This window comes from Epinephelus lanceolatus, chromosome 13, assembly GCF_041903045.1.
Source record: "Epinephelus lanceolatus isolate andai-2023 chromosome 13, ASM4190304v1, whole genome shotgun sequence".
In the NCBI taxonomy this organism is placed as follows: domain Eukaryota; kingdom Metazoa; phylum Chordata; class Actinopteri; order Perciformes; family Serranidae; genus Epinephelus; species Epinephelus lanceolatus.
Window position 1 is genome coordinate 32,692,139 of NC_135746.1, and position 18,310 is coordinate 32,710,448.

Below are 18,310 nucleotides of genomic sequence, written 5' to 3' on the forward strand. Positions count from 1 at the left end.
GACACATCAGGGTGCAGTATTGATCAGAGTCTCTCCATCAAGTACAAAATATGATATAGATTTATAACATATTTTTTCTCCCTGGGCCACAGAGACAACATTAGGTGACTAACGTTAAATAACTCTGTTATGCTGCATGCGAGAGAGAGAGACTATGTTAGCCATTGTGCTGCTTCAACAGGGGTCTCTGGTGTGATCGTATCCCTGCCAGAAGTTTGGCAATCCAGCCTTGAACTGTGGTGTCTTTAGGGAGACTTAGTAAAATAAATCCATAGCGATAAATCCGACACTGAGTGTCTTCTGTGATTGTTTATCCATTTTCTCATTAAAAATAAGAGTTTAAAAATGTTTAACTTTGGGTAAAATGCTGTGCCCATCACTGTCACCAGCCGTCCAATCACAATGAGAAGGGACAGGACAAATTCCACAAAGACCAACCATCATAGAGAATAAATACAAGTGCTGAACAAGATCTGCAGTTTTAGCTGCGAAAAGTAACATTTTGGTGGACACATGGCCTCATTAAATTACCACTGCTGATTGTCCGACCCATGAGAATTGACCAACCAATTGACCATTCGACCAGAAGGCGACAGCCCTAGAAACAATATGTTTGTGAGGTGTTTTTAAAGATGTATGTCTTCAGTAGAAACCAGTGGGCTTGGAGCTAAGAGCCACTGACAGGTGACAGACAAACAAATTGTTGGTTTTCACAGGATTTTCTGACAGTAAGAACAAATAATTGTAACTGCCGATCAGAAAACAGTTTACTTTCTCCATGAACTGGTGTTAAAAAGGTGCCAACACTTTAAAGCAGCAGCCTGCATACAAAAGAATGCACATTCAGTGTTTAGGTTTTCAGCGTCATGAATTATGTTCAGGAATTGTTAATTATCTAGTCCATTTGTACAATATGTACAAAACTATGTATGTAATATTAACAAAAAACAAACCCCTGTCATATGCTAGGTTCTGTCTATAGACAGACCATTTTGGAGGCAGGAGCAGAAATTTGAGTTGGTATCCAGCAGCTTCCTGTCTTAACTCAGATGACTGACTGTCCCTCCCCACACAGCTGCACAGCTTTGTTACTTCTGCAGACAGAATTATTACCTATATTGTAACTTTATTTATAAAAAAAAGTGGCAGCACTGAAGTGATAAGTAACGATAAGTAATGTTGGCCAGTAGGCATAAATACAAATTCTTTTGAGTAAATCCATCATAGACTCTCTTGGCAACAAGTGGAGCTTTTAAATCATTCTCTCCCTCTAACTCCCTCTAACGCTAACTTCAACAGGAAGTAAATCAAATAAATTGAAGAAATAATATTTTATTGTCTTAGCTTTGTCAGCAAGAACCCTCTCTGTGTCTCCTCTCCCATTGATGAAATTAGAAGTCCATGCAGATTTAAAAATGCAAATCAGGACGTTATGAGGGCCTTTTAAATTTCTCTGTGTGCCCTTGGGGAATCTTTTTAAAGAGAATCAGGAATTACAGAGAGTGTGCCATCAGTCTCTGAGTACTCTGGAGAGGAGACAAAAAAGCCAAGTCAAGTCAGTTTCATTTATATAGCCCCATATCCAGAATCACTTATTTGCCTCAAGTGATGCCCTCTGTCCCTAGACACTCTTCATAAAAATATATAAGATATATGTACAAACAGGCTGACTTCAGCAGCAGGTGTTGGTGAGAATGCTTTCATCTGTAAGTGTGAATAACTGCCTTGAGATATTTAATTTATGTTTGTATCTCCAGAGAAACATTCATTTTTTCACACACTTGATGGAGAGCAGATGTTCTACAACATCTGGACTCTCCACACGAGACAGTCATGTCTGATAAGAGATGTGATGTCACAAAGCCTGTCTGGGTTGTTGTATTGTTGAACTGGCAAGTTCAAGTCGTCTTGATGTATGCTGAACATGTTGGTAACTGGACCTGACCTTTGACCTCCCAGTGGAGAAGAGAAGGAAACACTCATAGTGCTTCCTATTTCATGTGAAAACATTTTCAAACAAGGAAGGAAAGTATTTAAAGGGGAAACTATCACACTCATTTCAGGTACATACTTGTATTTTGGGTTTCTACTAGAACATGTTTACAAACTTTAATGCACACTAAACACACTGCATTTGTCCTCATACAGACCGTGCTGGAACACCTGTATTCACCCTCCGTGGTAGAACCTGTCTCTTTAAGCTCCCCTGTAGAAAAAGCCCAGTCTGTACTGATTAGTCAGCGTTAGGGGTCTCCCATATCTCAGTGTCTCTGCACAGTCATTGCAGCCAGGGGAATGACTGTACCAGAGTATAGCAGCACTGTTTATTGTGAATAAAAGTGAATAAAACACAACTGGACATCTTTCATCAGGAATATGATCTGAAATAAACAACATCGGCAATGGCTTCCTGAAGTTAGCATGTAGTAACAGTGTACTTTTGAGTTTTAGCACTCTAGTTTTTGGATTTGGTAGAGTTGTTAATGTTTACTAACACTTTTGGACTGTCTTCAAACACAGAAATAAAATGTATGAATGTTAAAAATGAGTGTAGTTCCCCTTAAAGTATTTCTGAGTCAAAATTAATCTTAACATTCAGTTGGACAGCTTGCACCAGCATCTCCTTTAAAAGTCCAAAATTTTGTACCCATGAATTCTAAAAACAGATCTGTGGAATAACAGTCCAAGCCCGATGTGACACCTGATCCAAAAGGAATTGGAGGACAGTCAGAACTGGTCCCCAGATAGATATGGACAGACTGAAATGAGAGAAAATGGCAGCATGACGCTCCACCAGTTTTTCACCAGTTCAGTCATTTTCTTGCCACACCATACTTTTAGTCATCATCAGAAAACATCTTTTCTCCTGTGATGATGAACGCGTGATCAGAGCTGCTGGAGAGTCTACTTAGAGTCACTGGGATATTAGACATATTGACAAGCAAATGCAGGACATTATCCAGTGCTATTAGACTGAATAAATCTGGGCTCGGCCTGTTCACGTCCCAGTCCACGTCTCTGTTACTGCGAACTAAGGGGATTTGTGAGGACCTGTATATCATATATATATACAGTACAGGCCAAAAGTTTGGACACACCTTCTCATTCAATGTGTTTTCTTTATTTTCATGACTATTTACATTGTAGATTCTCACTGAAGGCATCAAAACTATGAATGAACACATGTGGAGTTATGTACTTAACAAAAAAAAGTGAAATAACTCAAAACATGTTTTATATTCTAGTTTCTTCAAAATAGCCACCCTTTGCTCTGATTACTGCTTTGCACACTCTTGGCATTCTCTCCATGAGCTTCAAGAGGTAGTCACCTGAAATGGTTTTCCAACAGTCTTGAAGGAGTTCCCAGAGGTTTTTAGCACTTGTTGGCCCCTTTGCCTTCACTCTGCGGTCCAGCTCACCCCAAACCATCTGGATTGGGTTCAGGTCCGGTGACTGTGGAGGCCAGGTCATCTGCCGCAGCACTCCATCACTCTCCTTCTTGGTCAAATAGCCCTTACACAGCCTGGAGGTGTGTTTGGGGTCATTGTCCTGTTGAAAAATAAATGATCGTCCAACTAAACGCAAACCGGATGGGATGGCATGTCGCTGCAGGATGCTGTGGTAGCCATGCTGGTTCAGTGTGCCTTCAATTTTGAATAAATCCCCAACAGTGTCACCAGCAAAACACCCCCACACCATCACACCTCCTCCTCCATGCTTCACAGTGGGAACCAGGCATGTGGAATCCATCCGTTCACCTTTTCTGCGTCTCACAAAGACACGGCGGTTGGAACCAAAGATCTCAAATTTGGACTCATCAGACCAAAGCACAGATTTCCACTGGTCTAATGTCCATTCCTTGTGTTTCTTGGCCCAAACAAATCTCTTCTGCTTGTTGCCTCTCCTTAGCAGTGGTTTCCTAGCAGCTATTTGACCATGAAGGCCTGATTGGCGCAGTCTCCTCTTAACAGTTGTTCTAGAGATGGGTCTGCTGCTAGAACTCTGTGTGGCATTCATCTGGTCTCTGATCTGAGCTGCTGTTAACTTGCGATTTCTGAGGCTGGTGACTCGGATGAACTTATCCTCAGAAGCAGAGGTGACTCTTGGTCTTCCTTTCCTGGGTCGGTCCTCATGTGTGCCAGTTTGGTTGTAGCGCTTGATGGTTTTTGCGACTCCACTTGGGGACACATTTAAAGTTTTTGCAATTTTCCGGACTGACTGACCTTCATTTCTTAAAGTAATGATGGCCACTCGTTTTTCTTTAGTTAGCTGATTGGTTCTTGCCATAATATGAATTTTAACAGTTGTCCAATAGGGCTGTCGGCTGTGTATTAACCTGACTTCTGCACAACACAACTGATGGTCCCAACCCCATTGATAAAGCAAGAAATTCCACTAATTAACCCTGATAAGGCACACCTGTGAAGTGAAAACCATTTCAGGTGACTACCTCTTGAAGCTCATCGAGAGAATGCCAAGAGTGTGCAAAGCAGTAATCAGAGCAAAGGGAGGCTATTTTGAAGAAACTAGAATATAAAACATGTTTTGAGTTATTTCACCTTTTTTTGTTAAGTACATAACTCCACATGTGTTCATTCATAGTTTTGATGCCTTCAGTGAGAATCTACAATGTAAATAGTCATGAAAATAAAGAAAACGCATTGATTTATATATATATATATATATATATATATATATATATATATATATATATATATATATATATATATACATATATATACATATATATTATTGTGAGCTATTTGCACACACACGTTCCAAGAAAAGTTTAAACGCTTATACGCATATATTAAGGGAGGCTGGAGTGGGAACCGATGAAACACTGACACCATGAGACAGCAGAGGGCAGCACTGAGCCGTCACTGAGCCCAGCTGTCTTTGGCACCAGATCTTCATTAAAGCTGGAGCCCATCTGGTTGTCACACTGTACTGTGTTTATTAGTCATTGATTGTGGTAAGAGAGGAGAGGAGGATCAAATGGCCGCATTTACCATCAGGTTTGTTTCCCCGTTAAACATAAATTGTTCACTCCTAGACACAAACAAAGAATTGTCCAGTAATGGCTGCAGTGAAAGTGGGTAATGCACAGATAATGGCTCTTACAGTTCTGCTGTTATGTTGCTCAAATAAAAGAAGTATTGATCTTTAGACATTTTGCCTGTCAGCTTCAGACCTCTTAAATGTAATATGTTGACATGCTCTGAGAAAACGGTAAAGTTTACACTTTAAAGTACAAAAGCTAGATTCTTTCTTTTGAACAGACTGACATCCAATAAACTGTAAATTCTTTTGCTAGATAAATTCAGATTGATGCAGGTAACTGTGAAGGGAGATTTAGGGGAAGTACAGAAGTCAGACACAAAAAAGTGTATATATTAATGCACGAGTGAGAATATATTTTTTTTTTTAAAAGGCAGGAAAATGAAATTAAATATCAAAATAATGGTTGTAACTGTGATAAATATAAAAAACAACAACAAATCCAGACACCAGATGCTACTTAAAAGCCTCTTTTCTTCTTTAGAACAAAAATAGATAAGTAGAAATAATACAAAAGAAATATTCATTGTTATAAAATTAAATGTTATTAAAAAAAAGATTTCTTTAGCCCAGTTGAGAAAATTGATGCCACCCTTCTGTCTTAACAATAAATATGAAGGTATATATTAAAGCCAACAGCTGGTGAGCTTAGCTTAGCATAAAGACTGGAAATGAGAAAACAGGCTCTGTTCTCTGTAATTATGTGTGTGGTTTATAGTTAGCTGTTCAATTATAATTTTGGTGAGGTCTATTTAGATTGAGGGATTATTTTACAGAACAAATCTCTGAAATTCAACCACTGATTATAAACTTAACACAGCTAACAAAACTCTAATAGAAATCACTGATAACTAATTAGTGCAATATAACTTTTACAAGGAAACTTCCAGAAAATTCTTAGAACTTTATGGACCCCTAAAATAAAGTTTTAGTGTTTTTCCCAACAAGACTATGAATCTGAAAACTTTTTCAAAGTGCTCCTTAGGCTACTGGGAATAAAATTCTGCCAAAGAAATACTGAATTTGAATCCAATATTTACTTTGTTTCTAACTTTGCTTTGGTCTCCACCACCTCCTGAGAAAAAAATCTGTCTCTTCAGCTGCTAAATGTTGAAAAAACAAAACAAAACAAAAAAAAACAAACTCTGAGCTTAAAGAATCTTAAAAAGCTCAGTAGAGCTGCAGAGTTGTTGATAATTCTGTGTGGGTTCAACACCTCTCATATTGCACATAGCCATTTCATCAATTGTTAATGTAAAGATACTTGTACAGCTTTAACTGTGGAATGTAAAACTCCTCAATGGTACCCTCAGTCCTGCACATGCCAACTGCTGGCATCTCTGAGGAGACCAGCTTGTTATGAAAATAATAATATATGGCATGCTGTGACTACATCAAGAGCCTGTCAATAAAGGGCATGAAAAAACATCCTTGGACTAAAGAGTTAAAAGAAAGAGAATCACATAAACTAGAAATGATGATGTGTATCAGTGCAATAATGAGTACATTAGAGGGGAAAGACAAAATAAAAAGCAATAACTCAGTAGCCGTAATAACAAAAATCAGCAAAAAAACAGTTGTTTCCCTGTGCATCTTTTTCTTATTTGACCTCAGGCTAAAATCAGATCCTAAACAGACTTTGTCTTTGCTTCTCAGAAAAGAGCTGAGTCATACTTGCCTCCACTTCTTTTGGAGGAGAATAAAAAAGCATTTTTTGAGAAGACTCTTTTTGACAGAGTCATCCCTTTATTGGCAGCATCTCAATTCAATAGTCTATTCTCACCTGCGTCATTGTCAGGCCTTAAAGTGCCGACGCTCGCTCTGCAGGGCTCCACCAGTGTCCCCCTGCAACTTATTACACCTCCCACAGTCGGTTCAACGGCTTTTAATAGCTTCATATATCTGCAGTTTTCCCTGCTGGTGGGGGAAAGTGAAAAAAGATCCAGCAAGTTCTCTTAGAAGAGCAGTTGAAGATCGAGCTCAGCGTCTGTGATTAACTCTTAAAGTTTTGTTTAGGCAAGAGGGAGGGGTGAGGGGCGTTCAGGTTTGTTCAGGGCATTTTCTTAAATTGTCTTTGGTGTAAAATGATTCACACAGTCCAGATAAGACATTAAAAATGATGCAACTAACACAGCAATGGTGGAAGAACCACTCGGTTTCTTTACAGGAGTAAAAGTATAAATACCACAATGGAAACCATAATCAAAGTAAGTCCTCTGTTCAAACTAGGACACAGGGAGAAGGACTGAAGGAACTTAATTGGTAAAGAAATAAGGCAGGACAGAAATGAGTGCAAAACTAAGGCAGGAAAGAGGATCAGAAAGCAGGAAAAGCAGGACATGACTACATAAATATGGAAAGATAGAGGCCAGGAAGGAATGAAAACAAGGTATGAAAGAAGGAGAAGAAGTAAGGGCATAAGGCACAAATATAATGAGATGGAAGAAACATGGTTGAGTCAGTTAGTCCTAATGTGAGCAACAAAACTTATGGTTTCAGTAATCACTCCAATATTACGCAAACTAGACTGGAAAGATGAGGATACGGCAGCAAGGTTCTGCCACATCGCTGAGTAAAAGTTTCAGTTTTATCTACATTTAATTGCAGAAATTTATTTGCTGTCCAGTTTTTTTATTGCCTTTAATCAGTTGTGTAGTACTGAGAGGTTGTGAAGCTCATCAGGTTTAAATGAAAAATACAACTTGATGTCATCGGCGTACAGACGATTGGAGATGTTGGTGGCAGCATGTCTATGGAGAGTAACTTGAGCCCCCAAGGCCAATCCCTGGGGACACCACATGGCAAAGCAGCAGTGTCCAACACAAGTTCACTTACAGACACTGACAAACTTATATCTGTGAGAAAAGACGAGAACCACCCTAATGCAGTCTCAGAAATATCCATCAGGTGATTTAGCCTGTGGATTAGAAGGAAAGATGCAAAGAAATTAGGCAGGAATTAAAGAATTGAAGAGGGAATGAAATAATGGCGTAAAAGAGTGCAGAATAAGTTAAGGAAACAATCAAGGGCAGAGGGACATAAGTGAGGAAACTGATATGGTAATATTAGAAAGAAGAAAGTATGAAATGAGAGAAAGAAGAAGGGGAAGAATGGAGGAAAGAAGTCAGGATATAGGAAACAAATATACAGAGAAGAAAATTATAATTTACAGAAATTAAAAAAAAACATGAAAGAAGAGAACAGACTTGGGAATAAACAGAATAAAGGAAAGATGTAAGGAGTTAAAAAGAAAGCATGACAGGAGGAAACAAATATAGAAAGAGGACTGAAGGAAGGAAGGAGGCAAAGAAAGGTGACATAAGGAAGATAGCAAAGAAAAGAATGAAAGAGGACAGGAAAGAAGTAAACTAGCATTGGAAAAAGGACATCTAGAAGTATGAATAGTCTGAAAGAAAAGATGAAAAACAGAAAGGAACAAAGATTGAGGGATTTAAAGAAGTAAAGAAATACAAAAAGGATTATGTATATATTGAAGAAATGAAAGATGGCCTAAAAGGTTGAAAGAAAAGAGCAAACAAGGACGGATGAAAGTGATACTTTAAGAGCTTATCTCAGATTAAATGTAATTCCAACCATCACACAAATGCAGTGGAGATAAAAGTACCATATTTTGAAAACTTGAGGTGAGAGAAGTACTCAAGTATTCAGTAAACAGCCTCAGCCTTCAGTAGTCCACCTCTGTGTCGAGGAGAGTGTGTAGGAGCCTTCGGGAGTAAGAGTTAGATTGAACAAGTGTTTTGCAGGCGAGGAAAACAAGAGGAACAAAATGGAGAATGTGTCCCATCTGCGATCCTTTGAAGAGATGGAGGGTAGAACCAGCGTAAAGTCCTCCCTGTGGCTTCTCCTGTAATGAAACCTGTTGTTTATGTCAATCTGATCGGGCCAGAAGGACTCCCCCTCTCCAAACAAGATAAGCTCCAATCTCTCATTTTCCTCCTCTTCAAATACACCTGGGAAGTTTGTTACCCCATTCCTCTGCATATATGTACAGCAGGGGAGGCCAGCTGGTGAAAATCCATTAAAACGGGTACAGAATCAATTACGGAGGGGATGGGATTGCTTTTTGTGCGAATGCTAATTTAATTATTGAAATGAATTCTGAACAATTGAGACCAACAGAAAAGTGGAGAGATTCTTCGTATGCCAGACATGCATTTATACAAGAGAAAAGATGTCAAGTCACCCAAGGAAACTTGTTTTGGGATCAAAAACTTTCAGATTTCTCACACACAAACTCCACGACACATCCTTACCTGGCTTACCTGTAATTTTTACAGTTTTCGACTTGCCTCCGTGTACTTCAAAGTGCTTGTGTGACTCATTGCTTTGTTCTTGTAAGTTTTGCTTATTTTCCTCTCTTTCTGTTTGTGTTGCAGTACCTGAACAGAGGATGCACTCGCTTCTTTGCCTCCAAAGACACAGACAAACAGATCCTGCAGAATCGCAAGAGCCCAGAGGTACAGTACATAATCACTTTATTATAATTTTATGAATCATATTTCATAGAAGAAACAGATGAAGGATAAAATAAATTCCATAGACCACTGTACAGGTACAGGTTTTAAAACTTTGTCATACATACAGTATTTCTGTATAGGAACCAGATCTAGTTGACTGACAAAGGGTACTGATAGAATAGATGTAGTTAAATTTTTTTATGCTCATCATTTTATGCCATTTACTCATTTCCAGGTTCACACTTGTATTTTGGGTTTCTACAAGTTTAATTTTGAAAAAACATTTTATTTTCCCCATACTGTCATACACTTGTCTAAGACTCTCTGTTGTAGTGCCTGTCTCTTCAAGCCTCCCTTCCCAAAAAGCCCAGTCTTCTGTGATTGGTCTGCATTTCCAGGTCTTTTGTATCTTGATATCTCTGTACTGCCATTGCTGCCACGGAATGACTGTAACAGATTATTGCGCCACTTTCTACCTTAAAAATATCCCCAATAAAACCCCCTAAACCAAAATCTTCACAGGAATATGATCTGAAATTGGGGAGAAATAAAGCAACTCAATTTGCATGTTTCCTTGATGTTAGCATGTAGCTACACGTAGCAGTGCACTTGAATGACTAATGGAGTACAGTGGCACTTTCTGCCGTGAAAAATTTACAATGTATGATCAGAAACTGATCTGAAACTGGGGAGAAATTAACAACATTGGTACCCAAGATTACATGTGTCCCTGATGTTAGCATGTAGCTTTAGGTAGCAGTGTAGGCTAGGTCATGTTAACACTTGCAGTAGTGGGCCTGGAGTAAATGACCATATAAAGAAATCCATGATGAACTGAGGTCAGCGAGTCTCAAAAGTAAAAAATAAAACCCATTTGAAATATTCAGGATGGTCTGAAGCTTGAGAAAGAAAGAATGATTATTAAATCTTAGTTTACCGTTCCTAAGTTAACTACCTTTCTTCAACTTTTGTTTCTACACACAAACACTAATGTGCATATCAGCTCAAGTAATAAGCAAAGCAATAATAGCCAAAAGATTTCTACTCAAGGAAGCTGCCAGCCATGCAACATTAGCTGCTGTGGAAATCAGATTTGGACTGACAGGACTGCGATGATTAGCTGAGCTGGTAAAATGCAGAACCATTTGCTGAGTATTCAGACCTCAGCCAGGATATGTATTCATTGTTATTTATGTGGAAGAGTTGTTCATAGATGGTGTTGTTGCAAAATAAGGCTCTTTATTATGGCTGCTAAAGGACACTTAATATTCAATGTCTTTGCTCAGTTAAAGCAATATATTTAGATATACTCATTTATACAGCACTTTAGGGTTTCCACCAATAATTATGTTAATTTCTGATAAGTGTTATAATTTTTTTTTATATAATTTGATGATAAAAATGTCTGTAAAATGTGACAAAATAGAGAAAAATGCACATCAAATATTTCTAGATCCCAAGTTGTCTTTAAATATCCGACTAGCAGCCTGAAACCCAACAATTCAACAGAGTTTGCAATTATATAAAACAGAGAAAAGCAGTAATTCCTCACTGTTGAGAAGCTGGAGCCATTGTCAGTTAAAACCTTGACGTAAAACATGTTGACTTTCTCAATAATGAGATTATTGAGCAGAATACAAATAAAAGTCACCAGTTCAAAGATGCCCCTCTATTAAAAGTGCTGATGGTCTTTGACTGAACTCAAGTGGCCGAGCATGCTCACAGAGAGTTTAGACTTCATTAAGAACAAAGCATTTGTGACATGACAAATGACAACACGCAATATACGTATGTTTGTATTTTCTACAGAGTGGACCAATCATTCAGCTGTAAGTCAAAGCCACATATGAGATTTTAGCTACACTTAAATTAAAACATATTAAAACGCAAAGACAGGGTTTATATTCATTTGCAATATATTTAAATGAAAAATGATTTAAACTAAAAAGCAGGGCTATAAGTTAACTTTTTCTGGCACATAGCACTGGTGACACAGAGCTTTAAAGATTTGCAGCAGAGGGCACAAAATTGTTGCATGAATATAAAAGCATCAAGTAAGTCCATTGTAGTTACGAGTCAAATTCTGTGTTGATGGGAGTTTATTTCAAATGTATATAGTAATAAAAAATGCAGGTATTGTTTTAAATATCCTTACTTTACAGAGGGTGTACTTTATTGACATATTATGTACACTGTGTGGACAGAGAGAGAGACTTTACAGTTACAAGTTACATCAGTATGTGTGACCTGCCATCTCTTAGTTACAAGCTCATGCAAACTAAGAGCGGAGAAAGCGAGACCTGTCGTAGCCCTGTGGGCCGTAACAAAGGAAACAATCGCTCTGCAAACTCCATTAGAGCCTCCTTAAACCTTACTCAGCAGATTCAATTTAGATTTACTGCCTCTAGCTCTCGTTTTCTGCTCACAGTTTTTCTTTCGCTGTGCAGGATGGTTTGCACCTCTGATTTACAACCCGTCAACTCCTCTGTAATCCCTTTCATACTTATTGTCCTTCTCTCTTTCACACCCTCATGCTGTTTGCTCAGCAGCATCCTCCTCTCATCTCCCCCTGCACAATTAATTTATCAGGTGTGATTCTGATTATTGTTTCTGTCTTAGTCTTTGGCAACTTAGTGTAGTCCCTCAACTAGCAAATGAATTTTTTCCCTTTGTAAGGAAATATAAGTGTTTGCTTGTGTTTCGACGAGTCCTCACTGACAAATGAATCCAAATTGAGCCTATTTCTTGTTAGCTGACACCAGTTAATTAATTCTCCCAAGAGTAGCAACATGATTTGAAGCCAGAAATAAGCAAGATTATACTGTAATTGAGAGACCTGCTTGTGACCCCAAGTCTGCCGTGTTAATTACACCCAATATTACAGCAGTTCTCGGTGGAACAGACAACATACTGATGATTTAGCTATTAGTAAAGGTCATGGGGTCACTTCTATCTACAGGGTTCAACCACAAAAAAATTCATGGCAGTCAGACTTAAAGTTCTAGAGATTTCTCATCACTGACTGACCACAAATATGTAAATTACAATCGTGTATATGGATAAAACATTTTATGGACTCACTGTGTGTATTAGTCGACAGTGGTGGAAAGTAGGTACATTTACTCAGGTACAGCACTTAAGCTCAATTTTAAGATAATTGTACTTTATTACAGTCATTTTATGAGTCTTTGTATTTCCACTAAACTACATTTTAGAAGCAAATTTAGTACTTTTAACTCTACTATATTTATTTAACAGCTTAGCTACTGTACAGATTCAAATTATTAATGTAAAATATAAATCAACCAATAAATCATGATGTAATATTAAAGGTCAAACCACCCAGCAGTATATAAAGTAATTAAAATGAGCTCCACCATACCAGCTGCAACATTAGAGTGATGAACACATTAATGCATCAGTAATTATAATCCAGTAACATAATATATATGATTCTAAAATGGGCCATTCTGCATAATGAGTACTATTAATTTGGCACTTAAATTATATTTTGATGCTAATACCTTTTTACTTGTAACAGAGTAATGCTACACTGTGGTACTTGAACATTTTACTCAAGTAAATGTTGTGAGTACTTCTTCCACCTCTGGTAGCAGGTGTTACAATGTAAATTAAGACTGTACCAACCACTTTTGGAAAGTGAATTACAGTCTTTACCACAGAAATATCAGACACTATAGACGGCAAATTCTTTCATGCACAGTTTGTTTAAGAAGCATTTGCCCTTTTAACCCCACAGTTCATTGCACTAGAAATTGGAAAACTGGGGCACATGCAGTAACTTTGGTTTTCAGATGGTGACGAAGGACTATATGCTCGCGGATTGTTTTTATTAGAGCTTGTTCCCTACTTGACCCGATTTGCAGCAATTTGTTGGCAAATAAAATGAAAACTCATGCTCTGACCTCAAGCAACTGAGGTGGAAAACCCAGACAATAAAGCCTTTGCAAAGCTACCTTTGAGTATATGTGTGCAATTACGATGTTACAACCACATTAAAGAAACTTCCGCAGCAGATTATCTCAACAACAGAAGGCCCTCTAAGATATTTCACTGGTGTTGTTATGTTTCTAGCCTGCTTATATAATGTCTTGATTTTGAGAATAAATTCAGATGCTTATTTTCAAACAGCAAACATTTTAATTAGCAGCCTGGCTGAGAGCCTTAGCGCAGCACAAAGACATCTAATGCACCGCATTAATAAGAAAACCTCATCATGTGAAATAAGCTCCTTCCTTTGCCTTCAGCCTTTGATTAATTATGCACAAGTATTCCATTACAGCGGCTGTATATGGCATTCCCTGCAGTGCAGCATTATTAATTATTATAACCATTAAGAGGAACATGGACAAGAGATCGGTGCTGAAGATGGCAGATAAATGGAAGAATATTCTGCTGAGACTCATAAATCCAATCATATAGATTCTTAATTAAATTCTTCACTTTGTCTGAAACAGAGAATTCAAACTGTAATTTTCTCGTACCTTTTAATAATGTATCATTATTGTTATAACATTTTTTCTGCATGATTATTTAATATATTTAGGCTACATAACAATGGTGTTGGCTGTAACTGCAGGATTTATACCATACCAGCATGAAGAAAACTGCACATTTGTCATCATTTTTTCTTTATTAAAGTAAAAAGTACATCAATTTACAAGATGTAGACAATAACAAACTAAAGCCAACATGAGTACAAACATCACACAATATGTGGGAGAAAAAAGTTGCTTGACAAAAATCATCTTAACTCCAGGTAGTTGCATATATAGTGACATCGCATTACCTAACAACTTTTTCTTCCTCCTTTTGTTTTTGACACACAGATGACAAGAAATGTGACATAATGTAACATGTCAGTTTTTCCTACTTGATTTTTCACCACAAACATTTATACATCAAATACATATAGGATATAATATATAAGAATATGTTTGCCATTAACAGTTACTAACAAACTTTTAGACAAGCATTAAAACATTTGATAGACAGAAAAAAATATATATATATTGTAACATAATCTAATGTAGGGCTGGGTAATATATTAATATTTCATCAATTATTGAGACTAAATATCACCTCATATATTGAATATCGTAATATTGTGCCTTTTCCTGGTTTTAAAGGCTGCATTGCAGTAAAGTGATGTAATTATTTGAACACAAGCTGTTCTATTATTTGCCTTTACCCACTTAGTCATTATATCCACATTACTGATGATTATTTATCAAAAATATTATTGTGTAAATATTTTGTGAATGCACCAATAGTCAAAAGTGAATATTGATATCAAGGTATTTGGTCAACAATATTGTGATATTTGATTTTCTACATATTGCCCAGTCCTGATCTAATGTAATCTAGAGTAATGTAATGCATTATAACATAAAATACATAATGTAATCTAACATAACACAATATGTTTCTTACTTGATTTGTCATTAATCAAATTAAAGACAAACTATAACAGTTACAGCTGGGCTCTGTGAATATGCTGGTGATTCCCCTCAAATATATCTGTGAGGTTTCTGAAGACATTATCACAGTTTTTCAACACTATGAAAATGCTGTTTCCTATTTTTCATGACTCATTATGTCACAAGTGGGCCAACAGCTGTGATTGTGACTTAAAAACACACTGTACAGCAGCCTCTCACTGGTGGAGTGAGTCTGAAAAGAAACGGTCAAGCAAAAAGCTGAAATATGCTTTTAATTGAGGTCATAGCTATAAAGTTTAAGGAGCAGATTTCACCCTGATGGCTCAGAAAATTAAAATGGGAGTAGGGAGAGAACGGTTTAGTGGCCTTTTCACAGGCCAGTTATCTTTGAGAGTCTTGATGAAGTGAAGATATAAACTGCACAGCTACGTGGAGGTGTTCAGCAGCAACAACTTTAAATACATTTTTTATTTCCTTTGTTTTTTAGAAATTGTGTTTTTGGAATAAGTTAAATACTAACTGCATTACAAGCTTATTGCCTTAAAGTCAATTTGACTTGTAACAGACAGATCATTTAGTTGTTTTAAATGTAAATATATATGAGGTCTTAATTTCAACATTGATATATTTGGTTTGTGAGATTTATTTGATGTACTTAACAGCAATAATCTGGTGCGTTACAGTCTATAAGAAATGTCTACCTAATCTTTTTTGACTGTGACTGTGTGTTAGCAATACCAGTTCAAGCCATACAAACACTGTAGCAACAGCCATATTGGATTCTGACTTCAGGGGGCGTTCTAATTGAAATTTGCGACTGGGAACTCAGAAATTCTGACTTCCCAGTATGAATGGAAAGCACCACAAATACATGTAATTACAGTTTCTTGGTAAGGAAACAACAACCAAGTTTTAAATGAAAATGAAAAGTTAGACAAGCTCCCCTTTCTTATTTCATTACAACAGTGTTAGAGGTGAAAGTGTCAAACTGTGAAGACATTCAGAAAGGCAACAAAAAAGTTGAAAGAAATAACAATAATGAGGCCTTTATGGAAAACTAAAAACAAAGAAATAGCAAACAGCATGCAGGACACCAGCAACAAATTGATCCCACATCCTTTGTTATACTCACTGCAGACCTGTGCACCACTGTTGCACCACCTGATGGTGTTTGAATGGGACTCTCATTTTGTACCAAGGAAGCACACAAACAGTTGAATCTAAGTTTTGTCCTGGGAAATGGCCTTAGAAAAGTATGGTTAAGTAAAATCCTTTTTGCTTTATTTCCCAAGTTGGCAGAGACTCCTGTGAAATAGCTTTTGCAAACAACCCTCAGCTCTCTGCCTTAACTTGTACTGGGACAGCTCAGATAATATCCGATAAAATCCAGGATCAGAGAGAAGTACCTAACATTCACTTTGAAATAACCTCAGATTCAGGGAAGATTAAACTTTAAGAAAATAGATTTGTGGATTTGGAGCTTCACATACACGACAAAAGGTGATGTTCCCCTTCTCGCCTGGTGCTTCAGGTGATTTAAAACAACCACACAAAAGGATTATTTGCATAGTCGCAGGTGGTCTTTGTTGTAATCACTGATAAATGATGTGCTGTATGTGTCCTCACTGCTCCGTCTCGTGTCACACAGGATGACAAGGTGATTCGGTGTTCTTCTGCCCTGTTTCTAAGGGACTCTTTTTCATCTTGATACTGATGTGAATGTTGGGAAGCCTTACCGCTGCGTTCACATCCTCTCTGAGTGTCTGGGTTTTTTTTATAATGCATGCTGATTTTTATCTTTCTTTCACCTCTGGAGTGCTTTGTATGGTTTCTTACTTTCCTCAGCTGTGTAGAAAATGTAGAGCATTTCAATCAAACTGAAATCTCTTAGGATTGCTTTTGTGTATCTCAGAATGTCACAGTGCAGCAGTGTATGTACCCCAACCTCTTGTGTCCACTACCTGTTTTGTTGTAGCCTATCAGACAATTGGACCAGTTTCAAAAGTACAGCAGACACAAAACTCCGATTTAATATTTGAAAAGTCCTCATGTATCGATGTTTACATTTTATTTTTTTGGAAATGGTTTCTTCACAAGACATGTTTATAAGCTCAAAATCCAGTTTATTGGTAATTCTGCATTATTGACCACTAGATCAATACTTTTACAACATTTCAGTATGCAGAAGGCAGTTGTTGTTTTTAATTTATAAGGATTTTTTGCTGCCTCAGAGGACTGAACAAGTTTTAGTGTTGATGTAGGGTGAAATAACAAATTATTCTGTAAACTCAACTAATTACAGAACAGTTCCGCCTACATTTTGCACCTCCACAGCCAAATATTCTCATTTACATTTGTTGTTATAGCAATAGAAATGCTTAGACATCTTAATCTGCATCTGTGATCAGCATCAACATCAACATGCATATTGTGCTAGACAATAATGAAATACTGATGTATATTTTTTTTTAACTGAAGCACATTACTTCATAAGCAACTAGCAAAACTTTTGAAAAATGCTACATTAAAGATGCATTCTATATTTTTGTCCACTGGGGGGCAGAAAAATGTCAGGACAAACAGTTTTTATTTTTTGGCCTATGGCCTAAACTTTCTACCAGATTTCATTAAGATTTTTTTGGGAAGTTTAACTACGCAGCTAGCAAAAGAGCCAACAAAAACATAAATTCCTTGATCAGAGTAATGATGCACTGAAGTGTTTGACAGAGCAAAACACAGAAGCAAAACAAAGACTCAACAAGACAACTAAAACCTGCATGGTGGTCATTGCACAGGCACAGCTTAAACTTTAAGGTTAGGGATTCACAAAAAAAAAAAAAAAAATCTAGAGTAAATTTAATATGTACAATAGAGGCTTTGTTTATATGAAAATTAATCAGGATACCAGCGAGGTGCATTTTCATGTCCCCACTAAAATGAGTGAACGAATATTGCAAAAATTACCATAGAACCTGAACTTGCACAAACCCAACAGTAAACCAGATACAGATCCTACCTGTAAGCATTTCTTCAGAGATGAGTCATGGCGTCTAATGTGAATCTTAACTTATAGCTTATGGGTTGCATTTGTAAATAATCACTCCGAGTGCCTGGGTGCCATCTGGCACAAGCTGGACCATAATTTCAGTGCACTGTTAGAATATACATATCGTCGGATATTCGGAGCACCACACTCTCAGAGAGGCCGAGCATACTCTTGGCACTTAATCTGAGCAGATGGAGCAGAAAGGTGGCAAGCACAGTGAATGTGCCTAAGTTACCCATTTGTTAACTCACGTAGAAATTCAA

The 18,310-nt window shown here is 37.3% G+C and overlaps 1 protein-coding gene across 5 annotated transcripts in view; it reads left to right on the top strand.

Moving 5' to 3' along the window:
• Positions 1-18,310, top strand: part of LOC117270786 (unconventional myosin-VI) — a 184,796-nt gene that overhangs the window by 42,639 nt on the left and 123,847 nt on the right. For all 5 annotated transcript variants that reach the window (XM_078174048.1, XM_033648647.2, XM_078174049.1 and 2 more), the window contains exon 10: positions 9,459-9,539. In XM_078174048.1, coding sequence (XP_078030174.1) covers positions 9,459-9,539 — 81 coding nt within the window. The remainder of the gene's footprint in view (positions 1-9,458; positions 9,540-18,310) is intronic.